Source organism: Eschrichtius robustus, chromosome 6 (genome assembly GCF_028021215.1).
Source record: "Eschrichtius robustus isolate mEscRob2 chromosome 6, mEscRob2.pri, whole genome shotgun sequence".
Lineage (NCBI taxonomy): Eukaryota > Metazoa > Chordata > Mammalia > Artiodactyla > Eschrichtiidae > Eschrichtius > Eschrichtius robustus.
Genome location: NC_090829.1, coordinates 147,023,052 through 147,045,274, shown reverse-complemented (window position 1 = coordinate 147,045,274; position 22,223 = coordinate 147,023,052). Strand labels below are relative to the sequence as shown.

Sequence of the window (22,223 nt, the reverse complement as noted above, 5' to 3'; positions counted from 1 at the left end):
GCTGGGCCTCAAGCCTGGGCTGACCTGAGGCCGCCGCCTGCTGAGGACTTTCCCCCGAGGGTCCAGGTCACAGGCACCTCCTTCGGCGGAGCCCACGCCCACGTGGGTGGAGGCCTCAGTCCTCCCCCTCCGCTGGCAGCCTCTTGGGGTCCTGGCTCTGCCCCTCCCCCATCTACTCAGTTAATAAGAAGCCTGGCCCCGGGGTGGGGCGCCACCCGAGGGCATAAAGGCCCCGCTGGCCTCCTTCCCACCTCTGCTGGTGAGAGGAGCGTCTGGAGCAGGGCCTGGACCATGTCCCAGCTGGTAGAATGTGTCCCCAACTTCTCGGAGGGGAAGAACCAGGAGGTGAGGCACCTGGGGCGGCGGGGGACAGTGTAGGGGGCTCAGGGCAAGGAGAACGTGGCTCAGTGTGGGGTTTGGGGATTATCTTCTCTGGAAAGGGTGAGGAAGGGGGCAGCAGGCGGGCAGGCAGGTCCTGGCCCAGGTCTGGGCCTGGGGTCTGGGCGGGTCACTTGGCCTCTTGTGTGAAAACAGGGCCCCTGAAGCCCGACCCCCAGGGCCATTTCAGGGTCCCCGGGGGGTACCCCGTCTCCCTTCCCCACCTTGTGAGGCGGGCGCCGCTCTCATCCCCACGTGACCTGCAGGAAACTGAGGCACAGAGAGCTGGGCAGGCCTTCCTGCTGCCTTGGAAGGTTCTGGGCCCTTCACGCTCCCCCTCCCCCACCCCAGACACAGGTGGCCTGGGGGCCGGGGCCCTGACCCTCTGTAACCTTGGCCTGTGGGTCACCTTCTCGGGGCCCTGAGAGCCCCTGTGCCCAGGTTCTGCTTCCTGCCTCAGTTTCTTCCGGAGGGTGCTGCCTGGGTGCCTGCCCCCCTATGCTCAGGTCCTCGCCCCGCGTCATGTCTGAATGGGGGCAGGGCGGGCATGGCCCCTGCAGCTCCCGCTCCCTCTTCCGCGTGGGGAGATCGAGGCACAGGCCTGGCTTTGTCCCCAGGTGATCGACGCCATCTCCCGAGCGGTGGTGCAGACCCCGGGCTGCGTGCTGCTGGACGTGGACGCTGGCCCCTCCACCAACCGCACCGTCTACACCTTCGTGGGGCGCCCCGAGGACGTGGTGGAGGGGGCCCTCAACGCCGCCCGGGCCGCCCACCGGCTCATCGACATGGGCAGGCACAGAGGTGAGGGCCCGAGTGCGCGCGGCCGGCCTCGCCCGCAGGACTCGCCAAGGGCATGGGGCCATGGGGCTGGCTGGATGCTCCTTGGACCCCGTCCACGTTTCAGGGGGCCCTAGAGTGGCTGGTAGAGAGGTGATTGCGCTCTGTGCAGGCCCTGGGCGGGGGTGGGGGACACAGCCCGATCTGTCAACAGCCCACAAACCAAACACATTCTTTGGGCTGCAGGGTCAAAGATCGGTGGACACACGGGGAGCTGGTCAAAAGGGCAGGGTCTCTGGACGCCCACAGCGGGGGAGGGAATTCACACGAGATCCCAACTGGTGAAGAGAGATGGAGGCTTATCTCAGAGGAACCGCCTGGGGGGAGGGGGGCGCGGGGGCCGCCATCTGACCCGCAGCGGGACTCGGGTTCTGAGAAGGACCCTCTGTAAGGCAGCCGGGTGAAGGCGCCCCTCCCTGAGGGCTTGGAGCTATCCTCTCGGCTCTTAGGGGAGGGAGGGGTTTACCCCTGAGATGCCGCAGAAATCGGGGGCTGCTTCTCCTGGGGCCCTGTGGTCAGTGCAGGTGTGCGTGTGTGGGGGGCCGGAGGGCAGGGTCCGCCCCGAGCTCCGCACCTGGGCCTCCGCTTCCTCAGCCCCCATCTCTGTGCAGGGGAGCACCCTCGGATGGGCGCCCTGGACGTGTGCCCCTTCATCCCAGTGCGGGGCGTCACCATGGACGAATGCGTGCTCTGTGCTCAGGCCTTTGGCCAGAGGCTGGCAGAGGAGCTGGGTGTGCCAGGTGCGTGCCTGGGGAAGGGTGGCCTATCCCAGGGGCTCCCCCAGCCGGCCCCTCCTCACTTTACTTCAGTTCCCATCAGCAGCAACAGCAGCCATCCCTTGAGGTTCTCTGCTCTTGCATCCTTAAAAATGCATTTTAAGAAAAAAACCCCAAAACACTACCATGCACGTTTTTGACAGGCAGGAATGTCCTGCTTCTCCTGCAATGGGACAAACCACAGGGACAGGGTCCCAGCTGTCAGGGAGGCAGTGGGACCGAGTAGCCGCTCTGTAAAGGACTTGAGCAGGATGGATGGGGAGCCCTAAACAGTCTCTTTGGGGAATTAACCAAATCAAGGAAAAGCCCAGCACAGGGCAGCAGGCGGACCTGTGAGCCCGGGCACGGGTCCAGCCCCCTGCGATGTGGCTGATGGACGGGCTGGGGGACGGGTGTCACCTGCCCTGTGCAGGTGTCAGAGCTGGTGGTGAGTTTTGTTTTCTCTCCTCCTCGTTCCTTAATTTGCGGGTGTGTTGATTGTTCAATGAAAATGCACTTTGGAGAGAAACACGAATATCCTTCCAGCCCCTCTTGAGGGCGGGCAATGGCTTTTTTCTGGGGCATCTGTGCAGGGGCAGCGGGGGTGGGCAGAGGAGGGGTCCTGGCCCATACAGAGTGCCCATCAGCGACCACCCACACCCATCTGATGGGGCTCAGAGACGGGTCGCTGCCAGCAAGACGGAGCTGCGGGAATGGGGGTCCTGCAGCGCCCGCCGGCCGAGGGCCTGACCGGCCAGGCCCCTTGCAGTGTACCTGTACGGCGAGGCAGCACGGACGGCCAGCCGCCAGTCTCTGCCGGCCATCCGGGCCGGGGAGTACGAGGCCCTGCCTGAGAAGGTGCGGTGTCCCCTACCAGGGGGCGGTCTGGGGGTGGGCCCTCCTCCCCCCTTCCCTCACCCACTGGTCTCCCCCCAGCTCAAGCAGGCTGAATGGGCGCCCGACTTCGGCCCCAGCTCCTTCGTCCCCAGCTGGGGGGCCACTGTCACGGGGGCGCGGAAGTTCCTCATCGCGTTCAACGTCAACCTGCTCAGCACCAGGGAGCAGGCGCACCGCATCGCCCTCGACCTGCGGGAGCAGGGCCGCGGCAAGGACCGGGTGAGGGCACCCCGGGGTGCCGCCGGAGAGGGCCAAGGCTATGCACCGTGTGTGGACCTGCTGAGCAGCCCACCTCGGTGTCCACGCCACGTGGGACCGGCAGGGTCAGGGTTCCAGGTTTTGAAGTTGGGGAGCAGGTCTTTAAGGACATTTTCCATGGAAGTTGCAGGGCTGCAGCTGTGGTTAAAATACTGCATCATTTCCACACTGATAGGAAAACAGCCGCTTCTGCACCCCAGGTACCCCTAGGTGCCCCCATGTACCTCCAGATGCCTCAGGTACTTCCAGGTACCCCCAGGTGCCCTGATCCACCAAGTCGGCCATCATAGCTGTCACCTAGTGTGAGCATCGCTCCTGCAGAAAGTTCGAGTTGGACACAGACACAGAGACACCCGGTGGAGGAGGCCCTGCCCACCTGTCAGGCCCCACTCCCAGAGACCTGGGCCTTCCAGGCAGCTGAGGCCCTGGGAGCCCAGCTTCCGTGCCGAACACTCAGTTGTCTGCAAGCACAATACAAAAACACAGCAACTTCCCAATCCTTCTCTGTGCTCTGCTGAAGTCAAGAGTCTACCTAACCCCGAAAGGTAGACTGAGTCGCCCCAGGGAGTGAGGGCCAGGAGCTGGCCTCTGGGGCAAGGGGTGGAAGGGGTGGGAGGCAGGGCCCCGCGCCCAGGACAGGGCTGTGGGCGGGGATGCCCAGGCCGCAGGGCCTGGTCTGAGCCTGTGGCTTGTGCGGGGCGGGCACCGCGGCACTGACCCTGTGGGGCCTTGGTTTCCCGTGGTGGGCGGGCCCTTTCCCGGCTCCGATGGGAACGGGACAGTGAGGCGCAGACCCGCCTGAGGTCGGCTGCCCGGCCGCACCGCACAGTCTTCAGGCCACGGCCCCCCTCGTCCGGGTGTCTGGGGTGGGAGGGAGCCCTCGGGCTGGCTGGGGGATGCAGGGGCAAGGGGCTCTCAGTGCGGGGCACGGGAGAGGCTGGGCCGGGCCGGGCTGGGCAAGCCTTGTCCTCGACAGCCAGGACGCCTGAGAAAGGTGCAGGGCATCGGCTGGTACCTGGATGAGAAGAACCTGGCTCAGGTGTCTATGAACCTCCTGGACTTTGAGGTCACAGGGCTGCACACGGTCTACGAGGAGACCTGCAGAGAAGCCCAGGTGAGCACCCCCTCCCCCCATTCTCAAGCCCAGCCCCCTGGGCGCTGACTCCCCAACCTCCGACCTCTGATCTCTGCAGGGGCTGAGCCTCCCAGTGGTGGGCTCGCAGCTGGTGGGCCTGGTGCCTCTGAAGGCCCTGCTGGACGTGGCCGCCTTCTACTGCGAGAAGGAGAACCTCTTTGTTCTGGAGGAGGGGCAGCGGCTCCGGCTGGTGGGTGGGGCTAGGGGGGTGTGTCAGGGAGAGGGAGCAGGTCGGGGGCTCCGGGCATCTGCACCCCAGGCCTGGGGCACTGTCTGCGGGGCCAGGCCTCCTCCTCCTCCTTCTTTTTTTTATTGTCTGTGCCTGGAAGTTGAGATCACACTGTTTTCACCTGGGGGACACTGTTGAGGTTTTCTTTGTGACCTAAAATGTGTTCAGTCTTGTGAAGCTTCAGTGGAGAGGACAGGCCTGGTGCCGGTCCTGGAGCCACATCCTGCGGATGGAAGCACCTGCCCCTCGTCCGCTCCCTGCCTGTTGGGATTTGGGTGCGTGAATCTAGTGTCCATGGGTTATTCACAAAGTTGTTCCTTTGGTCCCAGGTCCTACCGCCTGCTCTGGGTGTGGCCGTCCTTCTCAGTCCTGTTGCTCTGGCCTCTGAGTCATTTTGACTTGAGGGCGTTTCTTACAATGAACGCGTGATTGGATTTCTCTGAAAGTTTTTTTTTAAATTTATTTTTATTTATGTATTTATTTATTTTTGGATGCATTGGGTCTTCGTTGCTGCGCGCGGGCTTTCTCTAGTTGTGTCGAGCGGGGGCTACTCTTCGTTGCGGTGCGTGGGCTTCTCACTGCGGTGGCGTCAGTAGTTGTGGCTCAGGGGCTCTAGAGTACAGGCTCAGTAGCTGTGGCGCACGGGCTTAGTTGCTCCGCGGTGTGTGGGATCCTTCCGGACCAAGGCTCCAACCCGTGTCCCCTGCATCGGCAGGCAGATTCTTAACCACTGTGCCACCAGGGAAGCCCTTTCTGAAAGCTTTTGTCTTTTGGTAGTTGGGTTTATCCTTTTGTATCTGCTAATTTAGCAGGTATGTCTGGACTTACTTCTGTCCTAGTTTTAGGCATGAGAGTGTGTGGTTTCCTTTGGGCTGTATGGGGGAGTCTATTTTTAGGAATTCTGGTAATTACCTTATAATAATATATTTACCTCTATTTTTTGATTTATTAATTTAAAAACTTTATCCAAATGTATCAGTTTGACTTAATTTTTGTCAATACAGGCACCTTGGAGATAGCATAGCTTTGGTTCTAGGCCACTGCAATAAAGCAAATATCACAATAAAGCAACTCACATGATTTTTTTGGTTTCCTAGTGTGTATAAAAGTTATGTTTACACTAGACTGTAGTCTATTAAGTGTGCAATACTATTATGTCTAAAAAAGCTGTGTACATACTTACTTTAAAAGTACTTTATTGCTAAAAAATGCTAACCATCATCTGAGCTTACAGAGAGTCGTGATCTTTGTGCCGGTGGAGGATTTGAAATACTGCAAGAATTACCAAAATGTGACACAGAGACACAAAGTGAGCAAATGCTGTTGGAAAAATGGTGCCAATAGACTTGCTTGAAGCAGGGTTGCCACAAACCTTCAATTTGTCAAAAACGTACTATCTGTGAAGTGCGGTAGAGGGAGGTCTGCCTTTTGCTGGCTGGCAGAAACCAACAGAACTTATACTCAATTGTGTAGCTTTGAAGAAATAATCATCTGAAAGCATAATATACACTTTAAGAAAATAATCTACATTCCCGTAACATTAGACACAGAAAATGAATGAGAAAGTAACTACACAGCATTTACTGCTGTCTTTTCTTCTTTCTCTATTTCCTGATTTTTTAGACTTGTGCTATTTTTTAGGGAGCTGGTTATTTTGGTGCTTAAATATTTTTTCAGTTGTTTAAATTATGGTAAAAGAGACATGACATAAAATTTGTCATCTTAACCATTTTTAAGTGTACTGGCCACTGGTGTATGTGTATAAAGTTGTGTAGCTGTCACCCGTGTCCAGGATGGGGTTTCCTATTTCTGCAAAAGACGTTGTCAGGACTGTGACGGGGCTCGCACCGACTCCGCAGGCCACTTTGGGCGGTGGTGCTGTCTTACAGCCCCGTCCTTCCAGCCCTGGATGTGGGCTGTGTTCCCCTTCACTTATCTTTGCCTTCTTTCATCATGTTTTTTAGTTTTCATTGTAGTCTTTCACCTCCTTGGTTAAGTTAATTAATTCCTAAGTATTTATGCTATTGAAAATGGAATTGTTTTTGTAATTTCTTTTTCGGATTGTTCACTGTTAGTGTTTAGAAATGCACTGACCTTTGTGTGTTGACTTTGTATCCTGCTACCTTGCTGAATTCATTTATTAGTTCTAGGTGTTTAACTTGTTAAGTTTAAATAATGTATTTAATCCTTAAGCTCTTTATCAATGTTAGACAATGTCTGTTGACTCTTGGTGAAGAGAGACAAAAAAATTAATGCACTTGTGTGAGTGGTCATCTCTGTTCCAGATTTAAATTGCTTTGTTGTTATTTTTACATTGTCAGCTGTATAACATTTACCTTCTGTAACCATATCCACACATATTAAATATCCACAGATATTTAATCTTGGTTCTATACACGAGTGAGGTCACTATGCATCTCTGTCCTTTCCCATCTGTCCGGCTGGATTTCACAAACAAGCAGATTTTTAAAGAAAGGCTCATAGGGGCTTTATTCTGTGGGTTCTGGCATGTTTGGGAATGTCTTTCTGTGACTTTATGCTTGCAAGACAGTAGGACAACCAAAACCTCAAGTCACATGTCTTTTCCTGAGAATGTTGCAAACACATCTTTACCATACCACCTTTTGGAATAAATGTCCCTGTGGGGAGCTCTAAGGCCATCTGGTCATCTCCCCACCCCTGGTGACCGGTTCCTTCTCCTGGATGCTTGAAGAATTCCATCTTTATCCTTGAAATTCAATGACTCTGCCATAAGAGTCTTGCTGTGGATTATTCTGCATCATTTTTTTCTCTGGAACAGGGTTTCTTGTGATTCACAGGTTCATTCTTGTTTAGCTTCAGGAATATTTTCTTCTATTGTATTTTTGATCCAGTTTTTGGTCCTTTCATTTTACCGACACCCGTTACACCACGGTAGCATTTTCTTCCACATATTCTGTCTTTTTTGTACTTTCTTTCCACCGTATTCACTGTGGTTTTCTCAGGCTTCACTTTGCAATCACTGATGCAGTTTATGGCTGGGTCTATTTTCTTTCTAGTGGTTACAAAGTTTTGTGTAACTTTTTATTTTGATGTAATTTCCTACTCACAGAAGAGGTGCAAGAACAGTACCAGGAACTCTTTTATACTCTCCAGATTCACCTATTGTTGCATTTTGCCCCATCCGCTGTATCACTCTTTTTCTGTATTCCACGCATAATCATATTTTATTCTGGATCATTTAAAAGTAGATTGAAGACACTGTGCCCTTTACCCCTTGTTTATTCAGGGTTTAATTCTTAAGATCAAGGAAGTTCTCTCACCCATCACAGTGCAATGATGAAAACCAGGAAATCCAGCACGGTACAACCTGGCATCTAATCTGCAGACCGTAGTCAAATCGCATCAGTGTCCCCCCACTCCATGGTCTGCCCCAGACCAGCAGTGGGTTCGGGTGGCTTGTCTTTTATGGCCTTTAATCTGGATCAGGTCCCCAGTTCTCCCCATCTTTCCTTGACCGTGATGGGCTGTGGAGCACCGGCTGGTGGCTTTGTGAAGCGCCGCTCACTGGGTGCTGGTCTGACCTGTCTCAGGGCTGGGTGTGCTTGTGCGTTTCTGGCAGGAGCAGCTCAGAAGTGACGGAGTGTCCCCCTCAGGGCGTTACCTGGGTCCTCTGGTCAAGCTGGTATCCCCCGACCCAGGGTTATCACTGCAATGTTTCTGTTTTCCTTTTGTTGTTAATAAGAACTCCCTGGGGAGGTAGTTTAAGAATGTGTAAATGACCTGTTCCTCTTAAAATTCCAGCCACAAGTATTAGGAGCATGGAGAATTTTCTAACTTCATCCTTTTTCTGTAAGAAGCTTTCACCTCTCCCACATTTATTTATTCCTTATTAATGTGTTTGACGCTCTCTACTGTCTTTTAAAACATATTATTTTATATTTTTTAACTGAAAGTTCTGAGGTCTGCAGTCTTTGAAGGTCTGATTCTGCAAACTGTGTGTCTGCGGATTCTCGTGGTGATGCTTCTTCCTGTGCTTTGTGATGTTTGGTTGTGACTGCCTGTTCTTTAGAGTCTCGTCTGCGGTAATTCTTGGTCACCTGGTTTAGTTTGTGTTTGCCTCTGTTAGATGCTTGGACCACTTTAGATGAGCCCTTTGCTTGGAGCTTTGGAGCCACACAGGAAGAGAATTCTGTGTGAACGGTGGCCCACCTCCCCGTCAGGTTAGAATTCCCAGGAAAGATTTTTTTCGTGCTTCACCAAACGGAAGGCCGAGACTGGGAAGTATCCCAATATTTCCTGTGATGGGCGGTTTTCCCAAATTCATCCCTGGAGATGTCCTCTTTCAAGGGTCTCCCGTCTGACCCAGCTCTTGAGGGCTCGAGACCTCCCCTGCTCGTGAGAGGTCTCAGATGTCTCCAGGGTGGACCCAGCTTCTGGGAGAGGAGGTCTTTCCGGGCATTTCTGGTCGCTTCTGGCTGTGAATGGCTTCCTTTATGTTCTGCCGGCTTTGCCGGGAGCTGAATTCCACTCTGACAGTCCTGTTCCTCATTCTGAGGTTTTCTGCGGCAGGCGGGCCGCTTGCTGGCTCTACCGCCAGCTCTCGGGCGCTCTCTGCCCCATTTCCGCGTCCTCAGGGAGGCCTCATGACCGTCCCCTGGGACCTGCTGCTTCGTTTCCTCAAGCTGCACTTGTCACTTTCTATTTTGTGTGGAACGTGTCACCTGTGTGGCTCAGAGGGGCTGGGGCTGTGCTGACGGCATCGAGCATCATAAAGTGTCCTGAGTGTTTTTTGGTGGAAAGAATTCTACTCCGAAATGGGGATATTTCCAACTTGATTTTGAATTCGGGTAAAATTCACTTTTCCTCACATATCAAGTCTCACATTTGGGCAGATCAGGCAGCTCCCGGCCTTTAAGAACCAGAGAGACCCTGACACCCGAGGAGCTGGAATCCTGTCCAAAGAGGCAGTTTTCTTGGCCCCTTTCCAGCACAGGCTCTTGTGCGGGCAGGATGGGGTCACCACGGGCCTTGGTCTCGCTGGAGCAGCACGGTGGGTGGGTGGTGTGTCCGGAGGCCAGGCAGGGCGCCTGCTCTGGGCGAGGCCTTTAGTCGGCAGGGCTGCTGGCGGGCATGGGGTGTGGCAGCTGTGCCCCTGCAGGCTCCCGACCAGGGCAGGGCGCCCCGCGGGCGGCAGGGGTGGGACCTGCGATCAAGGGGACTCCAGTCACCGGCCCCTCTTGCAGGTGGTGAACCGGCTGGGCCTGGACTCCCTGTCCTCCTTCAACCCCAAGGAGCGGATCATCGAGTGAGCAGCCCCCGACCCCCGCCCCTGCGTGGAGGCCCCCTCAGTCCTCCAGAGCTCTGCTCTGTCACCAGGCGAGGGGCTGGGAGCTTGCTGGGGGGCCCAGTGGGGCCGCGACAAGGTGCCACTCTGTCCTCACGCAGCTCCTGGCTGGTCACAGCCCCTCCCCGGGGCAGCCACTCTGCATATCGGGCCCACATCCCTGCCCCCCGCCCCCACTGGTGCGAGTCAGGGGCTCCCGGCCTGGCCGACCCCACCCTTGCGGCCTGGCTGCAACGACCCGGGGCCCTGTCCGCCCCCTCCCTGTCCCCGCCCCTGCACGACGCAGACCCTCACTCCCAGCTGCCCCATCCCTGCAGGTACCTGGTCCCCGAGGCCGGCCCAGAGCAGAGCCTGGTCGACCAGCCCCTGCGCACCTTCGTCCGTGAGGTGGGCGCCCGCTCGGCAGCCCCAGGGGGCGGTTCCGTGGCCGCAGCCAGTGCAGCCATGGTGAGTGGGGCCGGGGCGAGGATGCGGGGCGGACAGCCGGGGTTGGGGGCGTCACCCGGCCTGGGGCCGGTCCCACGCACAGGGCGCTCTCCCCAGGGCGCCGCGCTCGCCTCCATGGCCGGCCTGATGACCTACGGGCGGCGCCAGTTCGAACACCTGGACGCGACCGTGCGGCGCCTGATTCCCCCCTTCCACGCGGCCTGGGCTGAGCTGACCACGATGGTGGACGCCGACGCCCGGGCCTTCGAGGCCTACCTGGTGAGCGTGCAGGCGGGCCTCCACCACCAGCCCCGCAGAGGCAGCCCCGAGGGCGAGTGGGGTCGGTGGACGGTACGGGGTCCGGAGGAGAGACAAGTGGGTCAGCGTCACAGGGGGAGGGGGAGGGGCTGCCACGAGCACAGGTGTCTGTAGACGCCGGGGGCTGGAGGGAGGAGACAGTGGTCTGGCCCCTCTTGGGCCCCCCTCCCCCGCTCGTGCAGGGCCAAGCCCAGCGGGTGTGGTGCAGGCGTGACTGCAGGTCGGGGTCTCTGCAGGCTGGGGGAGGGCCGAGAAGGGCACCTGTTCTGAGGGTGAGCCAGGCTCAGAGTCCCCCTGCCCACGTCCCTGAGTCCCGCTGATGGGCGACACCCAGACCTGCAGATGCCGGAGGAAAAGCAAGGTCCCCAAGGAAGAGCTCCCATCCCGGGAAGGGTGGGAACAGGAATCTTCACAGAAGAAACGCTGAGGGTCATGGTCTCGGAGATCAGAGAAGACGTTCAGCCACGAGACACAAAGGGCCCCCGGGGAGCCGGGAACCTTCAGCAGCACAGGATGTGGGCGGCTGCCTCCAGGGAGTGCCCATCCAGGGGGCAGCGGAGGAGGGACGTCCATCAGACCGGGCGGGGGATGGGGAACTTGCAGGAAGGTCAAGAAGCCCCAGGCGTGTCTGAGGGCAGATCCAGCAGAGAGGACCCGGGAGGGGCGGGAGTGAGGGCGCTCGGACCCCACGGGGGTAGGAAGACACACCTGGGAAGGAATGAGCTCCCAACAGACAGCAGGCATCCAGAGCCGCCTCGGGGGTGGGGGTGGGGACGGGGCAGGAGGACCTGGGCCAGGCGACCTCGGGAGGCGACCTCGGGGGCTGCTGGGCTGGGCACCCCGACGTGAGTGCCGCATCCGCACGGGGACAGTCTAGGATGTCGCATTGCGGGAGGAGGTGACCCTGTGACAGAAGCTGGGTCCCTGGGGGCGGGGTACAGAGACTGATCACCTTTCCCCTATGCGCTTTTATGTTTTAATTTCGTTTATTTGCTTTTTAAAATAGGTGAAAGCCTCAGGGGTTCAGAGTTCACAGGGGCAGAGGGCAGCTGGTGAGCTGCCCCCCGTCCTCCCCGTCCCCCCGCCCAAGCAGGTGCAGCCCCAGTGCGTACGTCTCCCTGAGATGTTTGCGTGCATTCGGGCAGAACTGGGTTCCCCTTTCTCTTCCTTTCTTACACAAGTGCTGGCAGGCAGATGTCCAGTTGCAGCTTGCGTCTTTCACCTGACGTCCTCCTGGAGCAGGGACACCCCCGGCTCAGTGGCCCGGGGTTCTGGGGACGCCTGGAGTGGAGGCCTTGGACCAGCCCCGTTGGGGATTCTGGCCAGGTCCAGTCGGCACCTGGGACAGGCTGTGTGGACAGCTGGCCTCCGTCGCTGGGCACTCGGTGGACGGGCTGTAGGAACGACTCGGGGAAGGGCTTTCCCTCCAGGGTGGGTGTGTTCCCCACTTGAAGGGTGCTGCCCAGGGGCCCTGGCAGAGGTTGTGTGGATCGAGCCCTGGAGTGGTCCTCCCGCCGTTTACCCCGACGCCGCGGCCATTGGACCTGGTGGTCACGTGCATCTCTTGTTGCTGCCCTGGTGTGAGCGTCTCATGTGGGTGGGGCAGGAGCATTTTCATACTTTTTGCAGCGGTTTTCTTTCCTTTTCAGGAAAGTGAGGTGTCCTTTTCTTCTCTGTTTTGCTTAGTGCTGACTAGGACTTTTCATAAGCCAGGGAGTCTCAGCTTGTTTGACTTTCAACTTTGCTTGTACTGGTTTCTGACCATACGAGCCTTGTGTTTTTATGTCGTCGAATATTCAGTCTTTCTTTTGCTCTTTCCTTGGTGTTGTGTCCTAGTTTAAACGGCCTCCCCAGGCCAGAATTATTGAACTTCTCTCCGGGTACCTCTAGCCATCTGTGGTCTGAAGAACTTCAGATGCTGAGAGGGGCTCGAGTAGAAGCATCAGCGTGCATATAAATAATAATACATAATTAAAAACAAATATGAAAAATTCTGACCACTAGAGATTAGAAATAAGACAAGTATAAAACAACTGGAGGGGGGCAGTAGAAAAATGAAAATCTAATCAAAAGGCAGGAAAGAAAAAGAAAAATAGTCAGCAAAGAGGTGTGGTTTAGAGAAAACCTAAAATAGAATGGTTAGACTGAAGACACACCCGACCAACAATCACACACACACACACACATGTGAGTGTGGTAGATACTGCACTGGTCTATGTCCCCACCGAGCAACAGGAAGACAGACTTTTGAACAAAAATAAGAAAACATCCTTATCTTCCACCGAATACATGAGCAATCTCTAGGTGGAGTCGGAAGCTAGCTGTGTACCTCCCTCCCCACCAAACAAACCTCACGGTGAATCAGAAAATAAATCAAACTGCGGTGGGCAGCCCTCCTCAGCCAGACACAGACGTGGCCACGTGAAAGTCAGACTTGACTAAAATCAGCAAAGTTCTGCCCAGTGGAGCCCCCCGTGTCCCCGCTCCCCGACCTGGGTCTGCAGCGGAATCAGCAGGTTCCCGTGTTCGTGAGGAGTTGCTGTGGGTCCACGTGGAAAAGAGAAACGTGTCACCGGAGACAGGCGGCCGGAGGGGTGCCCGGGGAGGCTAGGAGACATCAGGATGGTGACAGAACCCGGTTCAGGTCGGGTCAGGATGGTCACAGGATCTGGTTCTGGTCGGGTCAGGATGCTGATCGAATCTGGTTCAGGTCGGGTCCAGGGATCCTTTACGCTCGTGCAGGGTTGATGGACCAGCTGACTGTTAACGGCTTTTGGGCGGAGATTTGGCGAAACCTACAAAACCAGCAGGGCACGTTCCCCACCAGCTACGCCCTTGGACCCGGCACGTGGGCAGGCCTTGGGCGCTGGTGTGAGCGAGCGAGCCTGGACGGGTGCTCACAGCGCGGGGTGCGGGACCGGGGAGGCCTTCCTGGCAGCGGCGAGGAGAGTGACACACGGGGTGATGGCTCCTCAGAGGAGGCCTGGCTTGTGTGGCCCCTCGGGGATGCGGGGACACGGCCTGAACCATTACACCAGGACTTCGGGGGTTGTGCGGTTGCCTCGCCTGGAGGCTGGGAGGCCTGGGGCTGGAGAACCCGCTCCCTCCACCCTCCTCTCCAGCCTCCAGCACTGACAACGTGGGGCCTTGCGCCGGGTCGCCTGCCCTCCTCTGTCGGGGGCCCAGGGCTCTAATCCACGGAACCGACCTCGGGGGTGGTGTGGGCCCTGCGCGAAGCCCCTCCCTCCCCCAGGCTCCCGTGTCCCCTCATCACAGCCAGTCAGCCGCACGTTTCTGTGTTTGCTCCGGCAGAAAGCAACGAAGCTGCCCAAGAACACACCTGAGGACAAGGACAGGTGAGCGCAGTGGCGGCTGTGGACATCCGGGCGCCTCAGGAGGCCCGGGCACCAGTCAGCCCCCCTCTGGGGCGTGTTGTGATTGAAGAACAGCTTCCCTGTGGTCCCCACCCTGGTTCCGTCTGCTCAGAGCGGAGCCATCAGGTGGGTCCAGAGGTGCCTGGGCGCCCTGGGCTCTAACCACTGACCCTCTTGCTTCCAGACGCGCGGCTGCCCTGCAGGAGGGGCTGAAGCGGGCGGTGGCCGTGCCCCTGGCGCTGGCGGAGATGGTGACGTCGCTGTGGCCGGCGCTGCAGGAGCTGGCCCTGTGCGTGAACCTGGCCTGCCGGTCGGACCTGCAGGTACGCGGCGGAGCCCCGCTGCAGGGGCGACGTGCGGAGGGTCACTGGGCGTCACAGCTCTTCGCCAAGCCGGGCAGGCACAAGCGCTCACGGGGCGTTTCGGTCAGTCTCAGCCCGCAGGGCCAGCTCCGTCACCCATTAAGGTCTTGTTCAAGGTCGCGCGGCAGAGAGAAGCAGAAGCTCGAGTGTGTCTCCAGAGGCCACCCCTAACCGTCCCCCAGACCCCGTCCCTTCCCTCCTTCCCACCGCCCCTCTTCCAGAAAACCCAGGGGCTTGCAGACGTGCACAGGCCCCCCGTCCGCAGCCCGTGGGCGGAGGCTCGGGCACCAGGAACAGCAGGGCCAGCTCTGCGTGTCCGCAGCCCATCCTGAGGGGAGGAGCCTTGTCTCCTCGGGCTGGTCGTCATCCGTCTCTGGAGGGGCCGGGCCGAGCTGCTTGTCTCTGTGGGGAGAGGGCCGGCCCTGCCACCGGGAGGGAGCCCTTGGGCTGGTCAGTTTGCCGTCTTCACGGCTGAGGCGTGAGGCCCCCCGGCCCTGTCCCTGGGCTGAGGAGTGGGCAGGGCGAGGCCCTGCTGCCCCCCTGGTACCGACGCCGGCCCTGCCCCTTGGCGGTTGCAGGTGGCAGTGAAGGCCCTGGAGACGGGAGTGTTTGGTGCGTATTTCAATGTGCTCATCAACCTGAAGGATGTCACCGATGACGCGTTTAAGGACCAGGTGGGCAGGGGTGCGGGCCGGGCCCACCGACGGGACTGGAGGTTGCCCTCGGGCCGTGGCTCCCAGAGGGTCCCTGAGGGCCTGGGCAGTGAGGGAGGTGGGGGTGTGGCGGAGAGCCCCCTGGGCTAGGGGCCCAGGGCACCCGGCCAGCAGGCCCTCGGGGAGGGAAGTGTCCATCAGACGAGAAGTTCCTCCAGCTCCTGCAGGTGGACGAGGCCTGGCCCACAGAACGCAGGCGTCGGGGATGGCCGGGGCCGTCTTTCAGCGTCTCTGTGGAGGCAGGTGGCCTGGGGGCCTGCCGGCACCCCCTAGCTCCCTCCCAGGGGGCTCTGGCCAGGGCTGGGGTCTCTCCCAGGGGGGCTGGGCTGTAGCACTGGCAGCACAGGGTCTCAAAGGACAGTCTCCAGCCTAAGCAATGACCCCACTTCAGCATCTGTGATAATTTCATTGTTACTGTTTATTGGAGGAAAATTCACGAAACACGCAGCTCACTGTGTTAGATGATGCAATTCAGTGGCGTTAGGCACACTTACGCGGTTGCGAGACCACCACCGCTATCAAGATCTGGACCATTCTCATCACTCCAAAGGATGCCCCACAGTCACCCCCATTCCCAGCCCCGGCCACTGCCCATGTGTCTCTGTGATTTTGTGACAATCTTTAAAAAAGTGATTTCGCGGCTCGGAATGGGAGTGGCACGGCCTTTTCGAGGGTCAGCCCGTCCCCACCTGCCTCTCCAGCCGAGCTGGGCTTGGCCATCAGGGAAGGCCCTGTCCACCATGGGGGCATTGAGATAACGGACGGGCCGCTTGAGCTCTGGCCCTTAGGGCCTCAAGACATAGCCCTGCCCTTGGCAGTCATGGCTAAAGTGGGGAGACCGGGAGGGTGGGGGCTGGCTGGCCCCAAATCTCAGGAAAGACAGAGGGGCCCCTCCCATCACCACCAAGAGACCCATGAGGAGCTGGGGGCCCCTAGGTCAGGGGCTTGGGGTCACCCAGAGTGGACAGCCCAGGGAGGTGGCGGGGAGGTGGGGCCAGTGGGGTCGGTGGCAGGCTCGGGGTGGTGACGGGGCCCCTGTGTCTGTCAGGTCCGTCAGCGCATCTCCGGCCTCCTGCAGGAAGCCAAGACGCAGGCGGCACTGGTGCTGGACCAGCTGGAGGCCCGGCAGGAGTGACGGCCGGGCGGGGGACCTCACTGGACTCCGCTTCCCCCTGAGGCCACTCCAGACACATCCCATGGGGCCCAGAGAGGGGAGGGTGTGGGGGGCAGGTGTGTCTGGGGTTCGTGGTGTCACCTTCCGTCACCTGGAGCCTCCAGTAAAGTGAGGACACACCGGTGCCTGTGGGGTGCATGCAGGGGATCAGTGGGCGGGCTGGGGGAGGGCTGAGCCGAGCGGCTGTGACGGGGACCCCGTGAGGTGCCAGTGTGGGGAGGCAGGTTGGGGGAAATGGGGGCGCAGCCCAAGGTGACACAGGGTCCCAGAGCACCTGGGGTCCTGGGGGAAAGAGCACGTCACATGGAGGGATGAAGGCCGTGCTGCCTGATGGGCAGGGACCCGCCAAGGTGAGGGTGGCCAGGCCAGCTCCTCGCAGGGCAGGAGACGGTGAGGAGCAGCAGAGGGTCGGGAGTCCCTGGGGAGGTGCTGGTGACGTGTGACCGGGTCCCGCGTCCTGGCGGGAGAGCTCGAAGCGCTGGACCTGGGCTCCGGGAGGGGGGTCCCGGGCACTGGGCACTGACTTCCCTCAGTGGAAGCTCGGGGGCTGAGGCCCGGTGGTGGGGGTCCCAGGAGGGTCCCTGAGGGCCTGGGCAGTGAGGGAGGTGGGGGTGTGGCGGAGAGCCCCCTGGGCTGGGGGCAATCGACCTGGTCCAGGGGCTGCCGAGCCGGTGATGCTGGAGGGAGGGCCGCGGGATCCTGGGGGGGCGGGAGGTGTGTGTGGGGCCCTGCGGGGATCGCAGGAGAGGCCCGGGCAGGCGGCCGTGTTGCCCCGGTAGGGCAGCATCCTTGAGGCTTGGAGCTGTAAGCGCGCGAGCGTCGGCGCTACTATAGGAGATCCGGGCGACACCAGGAGCTGCAGGAGGGCCCCAACCTGGTCTTTTAAAATAGGCAACGCGTCGCGTAGTTCAAACACCAGGGCTGTGCGGAGTCCCCACCACCTGGCCCCCGGCAGCCCTTTCGTAACCTCTTCAGGAAATCACTGAATTCCCTCTTTGCGCCCATTCAGTGTTTATGCAAACACAAACACATGTGAATATATACTCTTCATTCTTCCTTGACTGCGTTAAGAGAGCAGATCAATTGCAGACTTTTGTTCCTAGTTAACACGTTAGCCTGGAGGCCATAGCCCGGAGCCCTTTCACATCAGCGTTTATTTTAGAGACTCCTACTTAATACTTTATTCACTCGTCCTTTCCCCGTATTTCCTTCACCATTTCATTGTGAAATAGAAGATACATTCAGGAAGGTGCATGTCCTCATCGGCCCTCTCCCCGTCACAGACTCCTCACCCTGACCCCTGACCCCAACGGCCCTGCTCCACGGTGACTGCACTCTGGTTTCCTGTAGGCCGTCCGACACAAGTGCACACTTCCCACACAAAGGCTCAGTTTTCCCTGTGGGCTGACATTTGGGTAAACGGGGTCGTGTGTGCCCTCGGCATCTGCTGTGTCTCTCCACCTTGCGTGCATCTTGCACAAGGCTCACAGGGTGGGGGGACCGCTGAGTCCCGGGGTGTCATCCTCCCGAGCAGCTGCACCACTGCACTCAATCCCCCCTTGTCCCTGTGGCAGAGTTCGGAGGAGCCCCAGTTCTCACCACTGACGGTGGAGTGTGTCCTCAGCTCTCAGATGCTGGGATGGGGGCTGAGGGGGTGAGCACGGTGCCCACCGGGCCGGAGGAGACTCCCTGCTTCTCACCTGTTGCCTTTCTGGGAACCCCTGACCTCCACCGGAGGATGGCTTTCCCCAGGTGGCCACTGCCATTGGCCTGAGCCTCCCCACTGACCCACAGCCCCTCGGCGAGAGTCGGGCCTGAGGCAGCCCCAGGAGTCTTAAGCAGAGCTGCCCTGGCTGATTCTGGAATGAAATAAATTTCAACTGTCCCATCCATGAGACGTCGTGGCTGGTTGTTATGTAGCAGCAGCTGACAGATACACTTCCCAACTGAGTGTATTGTCAAACTTTGGGGGTTTTGCCTTGAGAGGTGGAAGATGGGTGTCAGTATGGTTTAATTATCTTTTGTTATATCTGAGGTTGACTGTCTCTTCATATCATTAATGATGGATTTCCTTTTCTGTAGTCAGTTCATGTGCGTAGCCTGTTTTTCTATTGGGCACTAGACTGGCCCTAAATATCCACCAGCCTCCAGCTCCTTCCCGGGGGGCATCCTCGGCTGCATTTGATCTGCTCTCTTTACGTAGTGAAGGAAGAATGAAGAATATATGTTCACGTGTTTGTGTTTGTAGCCTCCTGCCTCCAGGAAGTTCCCGTTAAAAATAATTTGGAAAAGTCATCACACTCTGAAATTCCTTCCAGACAGGCTGTGCACATGGAAAAACAAAAAGTATGAACATACTTGCTAGGTAACCATACAAGATATTAAGAGAAAATGATTTGGGGAGTATATCCTCCTTGAGCAAGGCAGAGAACCCAAATGTTTTACAGGGAAGTCTTACTATCTGAAAATTTAAAAACTTGTTTTGTGGGCTTCCCTGGTGGCTCAGTAGTTAAGAATCTGCCTGCCAATGCAGGGTCCACGGGTTTGAGCCCTGGTCCGAGAAGATCCCACATGCCGCAGAGCAACTAAGCCCATGCGCCACAACTACTGAGCCTGTGCGCTAGAGCCCGCGAGCCACAGCTACTGAGCCTGCATGCCCCAACTACTGAAGCCCGTGCGCCTAGAGCCCGTGCTCTGCAACAAGAGAAGCCCACGCAGCGCAAAGAAGAGTAGCCCCCACTTGCCGCGACTAGAGAAAGCCTGCGTGCAGCAACGAGACCCAACACAGCCAAAAATAAATAAATAAAATAAATTTATAAAAAAAACCCCCAAAACCCCCCCAAAACTTGTTTTGGTAAAAGACATCATATCCCAAAGTAAATGTCAAGAACCTATGGGAAGGAAAAAACCCAATATAGATAACAGGTAGAGTTACTATGACCAATAGAAAAGCTCCTACAAATTAAACTGACAAGGACAGTGTCTGAACAGGTGTGCGGTGGGTGTGCTTGTCTGCGTGTGCAAGCCGGTGTGCATGTATCTGTGCAAATGCAAGGACAGCTCCAGGAAATTCCTCAAGGGGTGAACTCTGGAAAGGGCGTGAGCTTGGGGTGCAGGGTCTCCCTTACCTCTACCGTATTCTCCCAGTGGAGTGTGGGCGCAGGCCAGAGGCTCTCGTAGGGGCCCGGTCTACACATGGAGCAGCGGGGGTGGGGGGCTGTCCTGGGGAGGGGACCCGCAGGCCCGTATGGGGAGGGATGGAGTTCCTTCCAAGGGCCTTAGGGGAAGAACTGCAAGTGGGTTTAAAATCCACCCCCCAGATGGCGCATCGAGGGTCCAGGCTGCCCAGGAGGCACCGCAGCTCCTTCACGACTCCCTTCATCCGCTCTTTCTTGCTTGTATCTGAGGCATTTGTAATTGCTCATGGTCGTTATTTTTGGTGGAAATCACAGCGTCCCTGAGCAGGAGGCCCTCCTCGTGATCCAGGAGCTCGTCCGCTGCGCGGGCCCCACTCCACCCCAGCCCACTGGTCCTGACTCTCCGCGTCTCCGCCAGGTCCCTCCTCTGCTGCCTTTGAGGGGTTGGAAGGCGAGGCGCCTGGGGTCTCGCCGTGTGTGTGTGTGTGTGTGTGTGTGTGTGTGTGAGTGTGTGTGTGTTGGCTCAGAAACGCGGGGTTTCCGCTCTCCTTCCCCACGGCCCCGGCTCAGCTGATCCCAGACATCTCAGGGCGGCACCCAGGACCCTGCTTGGCGCCCACCGCACGGCGGAATCCAGGCACCGATCCCTGAGTGAGGGGAGACCCGCCACGCCCACCCTCTCCCGCAGGACCGGGTGCTGGGATTGGGGGGCTCATCCAGCTCTGGGGCGCTCACGGGAGGCCCTGCAGCCCGCCCGCCTCGCCTCCCGCCTTCCCTGAGGGCCCCCCAAAGCTGCTCCACACCCTTTCCCCCCAGATGCTGCCCCCTCCACCCCATGGTGGGACGACCTTCTGCAAGACCAAGGGTGCTGGGCTTCTGCCTCCAGACACCTTTCATCCTCAGCAGCGACCATGTGGCCTGTTTCTTGTGACAGACCAGGGGGTGCCCTGTGGGCAGATGGGAGGGACCCTCCCCTGGTGACACTGACCCCAGGGAGACTCTGAACTGGGGAGATCCTGTCTTTGGGGGACTCTGGCCTGGGGACACCCTGTCTTCAAGGGACCCCCACCTGAGTTGGGAGAGGCTCTGCCAGGCAAATCCAGGGGTGTCTGCATGCTGACCCCCCACAGGAGGCCATTCCCAGGTCTCAGGTATTTCACAAGCTTTGGGACAAATGCTTGTGCTTCCAGGTGCTGCTGGAAAGACGCTCCAGCACACGCTCGGGTCTAATTGGTTATTAATGATTTGTCTTATGAAAGCGTGCCTGTTGGCCATTTATACCTGCTTCACTTTCTGTCCACTGATGTTCTTTGTCCGTTTCCTTGGAGTCACTTTCCTTCTTATGAATCTGTGGGTTTGTTACAGCGCAGACACAAGCCTCGGCTTGTCGTATGTCCTGTAATGTCTCTCCAGTCTGTTTCTTTTCTTAAATTTAATTTAATTTATTTATTTTTATACAGCAGGTTCTTATTAGTTATTTATTTTATACATATTAGTGTATACATGTCAATCCCAATCCCCCAATTCATCCCACCAACCCCCACACCCCCGCTTTCCCCCCTTGGTGTCCATACGTTTGTTCTCTACATCTGTGTCTCCATTTCTGCCTTGCAGACCAGTTCATCGGTACCATTTTTCTAGATTCCACATATATGCGTTAATATACGATATTTGATTTGCTCTTTCTGACTTACTTCACTCTCTGTGACAGTCTCTAGGTCCATCCATTTGTCTACAAATGACCCAATTTCGTTCCTTTTTATGGCTGAGTAATATTCCATTGTATATATGTACCACAACTTCTTTATCCCTTTGTCTGTTGATGGGCATTTAGGTTGCTTCCATGACCTGGCTATTGTAAATAGTGCTGCAATGAACATTGGGGTGCATGTGTCTTTTTGAATTATGGTTTTCTCTGGGTATATGCCCAGTAGTGGGATTGCTGGGTCATATGGTAATTCTATTTTTAATTTTTTAAGGCACCTCCATACTGTTCTGCATAGTGGCTGTATCAGTTTACATTCCCACCAACAGTGCAAGAGGGTTCCCCTTTCTCCACACCCTCTCCAGCATTTGTTGTTTGTAGATTTTCTGATGATGCCCATTCTAACTGGTGTGAGGTGATACTTCATTGTAGTTTTGATTTGCATTTCTCTAATAATTAGTGATGTTGAGCAGCTTTTCATGTGCCTCTTGGCCATCTGTACATCTTCTTTAAAGAAATGTCTATTTAGGTCTTCTGCCCACTTTTTGATTTGGGTTGTTTGTTTTTTAAATATTGAGCTGCATGAGCTGTTTATATATTTTGGAGATTGATCCTTTGCCATTGATTCGTTTGCAAATATTTTCTCCCATTCTGAGGGTTGTCTTTTCGTCTTGTTTATGGTTTCCTTTGCTGTGCAAGAGCTTTTAAGTTTCATTAGGTCCCATTTGTTTATTTTTGTTTTTATTTCCATTACTCTAGGAGGTGGATCAAAAAAGATCTTGCTGTGATTTATGGCAAAGAGTGTTCTTCCTATGTTTTCCTCTAAGAGTTTTATAGTGTCCATTCTTACATTTAGGTCTTTAATCCATTCTGAGTTTGTTTTTGTGTATGGTGTTAGGGAGTGTTCTTATTTCATTTTTTTACATGTAGCTGTCCAGTTTTCCCAGCACCACTTATTGAAGAGGTTGTCTTTTCTCCATTGTATATGCTTGCCTTCATTATCAAAGATAAGGTGACCATATGTGTGAAGGTTTATCTCTGGGCTTTCTATCCTGTTCCATTGACCTATATTTCTGTTTTTGTGCCAGTACCATACTGTCTTGATGACTGTAGCTTTGTAGTATAGTCTGAAGTCCAGGAGCCTGATTCCTCCAGCTCCATTTTTCTTTCTCAAGATTGCTTGGCTATTCAAGATCTTT

General features: G+C 56.8%; 1 protein-coding gene across 3 annotated transcripts; it reads left to right on the top strand.

Moving 5' to 3' along the window:
- Window positions 1-234: 234 nt before the first annotated feature.
- Window positions 235-16,306, top strand: FTCD (formimidoyltransferase cyclodeaminase). Of its 3 annotated transcripts, none has more exons than XM_068547230.1 (14): window positions 235-345; window positions 996-1,179; window positions 1,827-1,955; window positions 2,740-2,828; window positions 2,907-3,086; window positions 4,102-4,239; window positions 4,319-4,450; window positions 9,715-9,776; window positions 10,133-10,262; window positions 10,359-10,520; window positions 13,872-13,915; window positions 14,118-14,256; window positions 14,874-14,969; window positions 16,087-16,306. In XM_068547230.1, exons 1-14 carry the CDS (start codon window positions 292-294, stop codon window positions 16,141-16,143), a joined length of 1,596 nt encoding a protein of 531 aa, XP_068403331.1. In that variant the 5' UTR covers window positions 235-291; the 3' UTR covers window positions 16,144-16,306. The 3 variants fall into 3 exon arrangements, with proteins under 3 accessions (XP_068403331.1, XP_068403330.1, XP_068403332.1); XM_068547229.1 differs by having other exon boundaries at window positions 16,057-16,306; XM_068547231.1 differs by lacking the exon at window positions 4,319-4,450 and having other exon boundaries at window positions 16,057-16,306.
- The last annotated feature ends 5,917 nt before the right edge of the window (window positions 16,307-22,223 follow it).

Coding starts and splice junctions, on each gene's coding strand:
- FTCD (XM_068547229.1), top strand. CDS start 292: ATGTCCCAGCTGGTAGAATGTGTCCCCAACTTCTCGGAGGGGAAGAAC. Junction 346..995: donor CGGAGGGGAAGAACCAGGAG/GTGAGGCACCTG, acceptor CTTTGTCCCCAG/GTGATCGACGCCATCTCCCG. Junction 10,263..10,358: donor CCGCAGCCAGTGCAGCCATG/GTGAGTGGGGCC, acceptor CGCTCTCCCCAG/GGCGCCGCGCTCGCCTCCAT.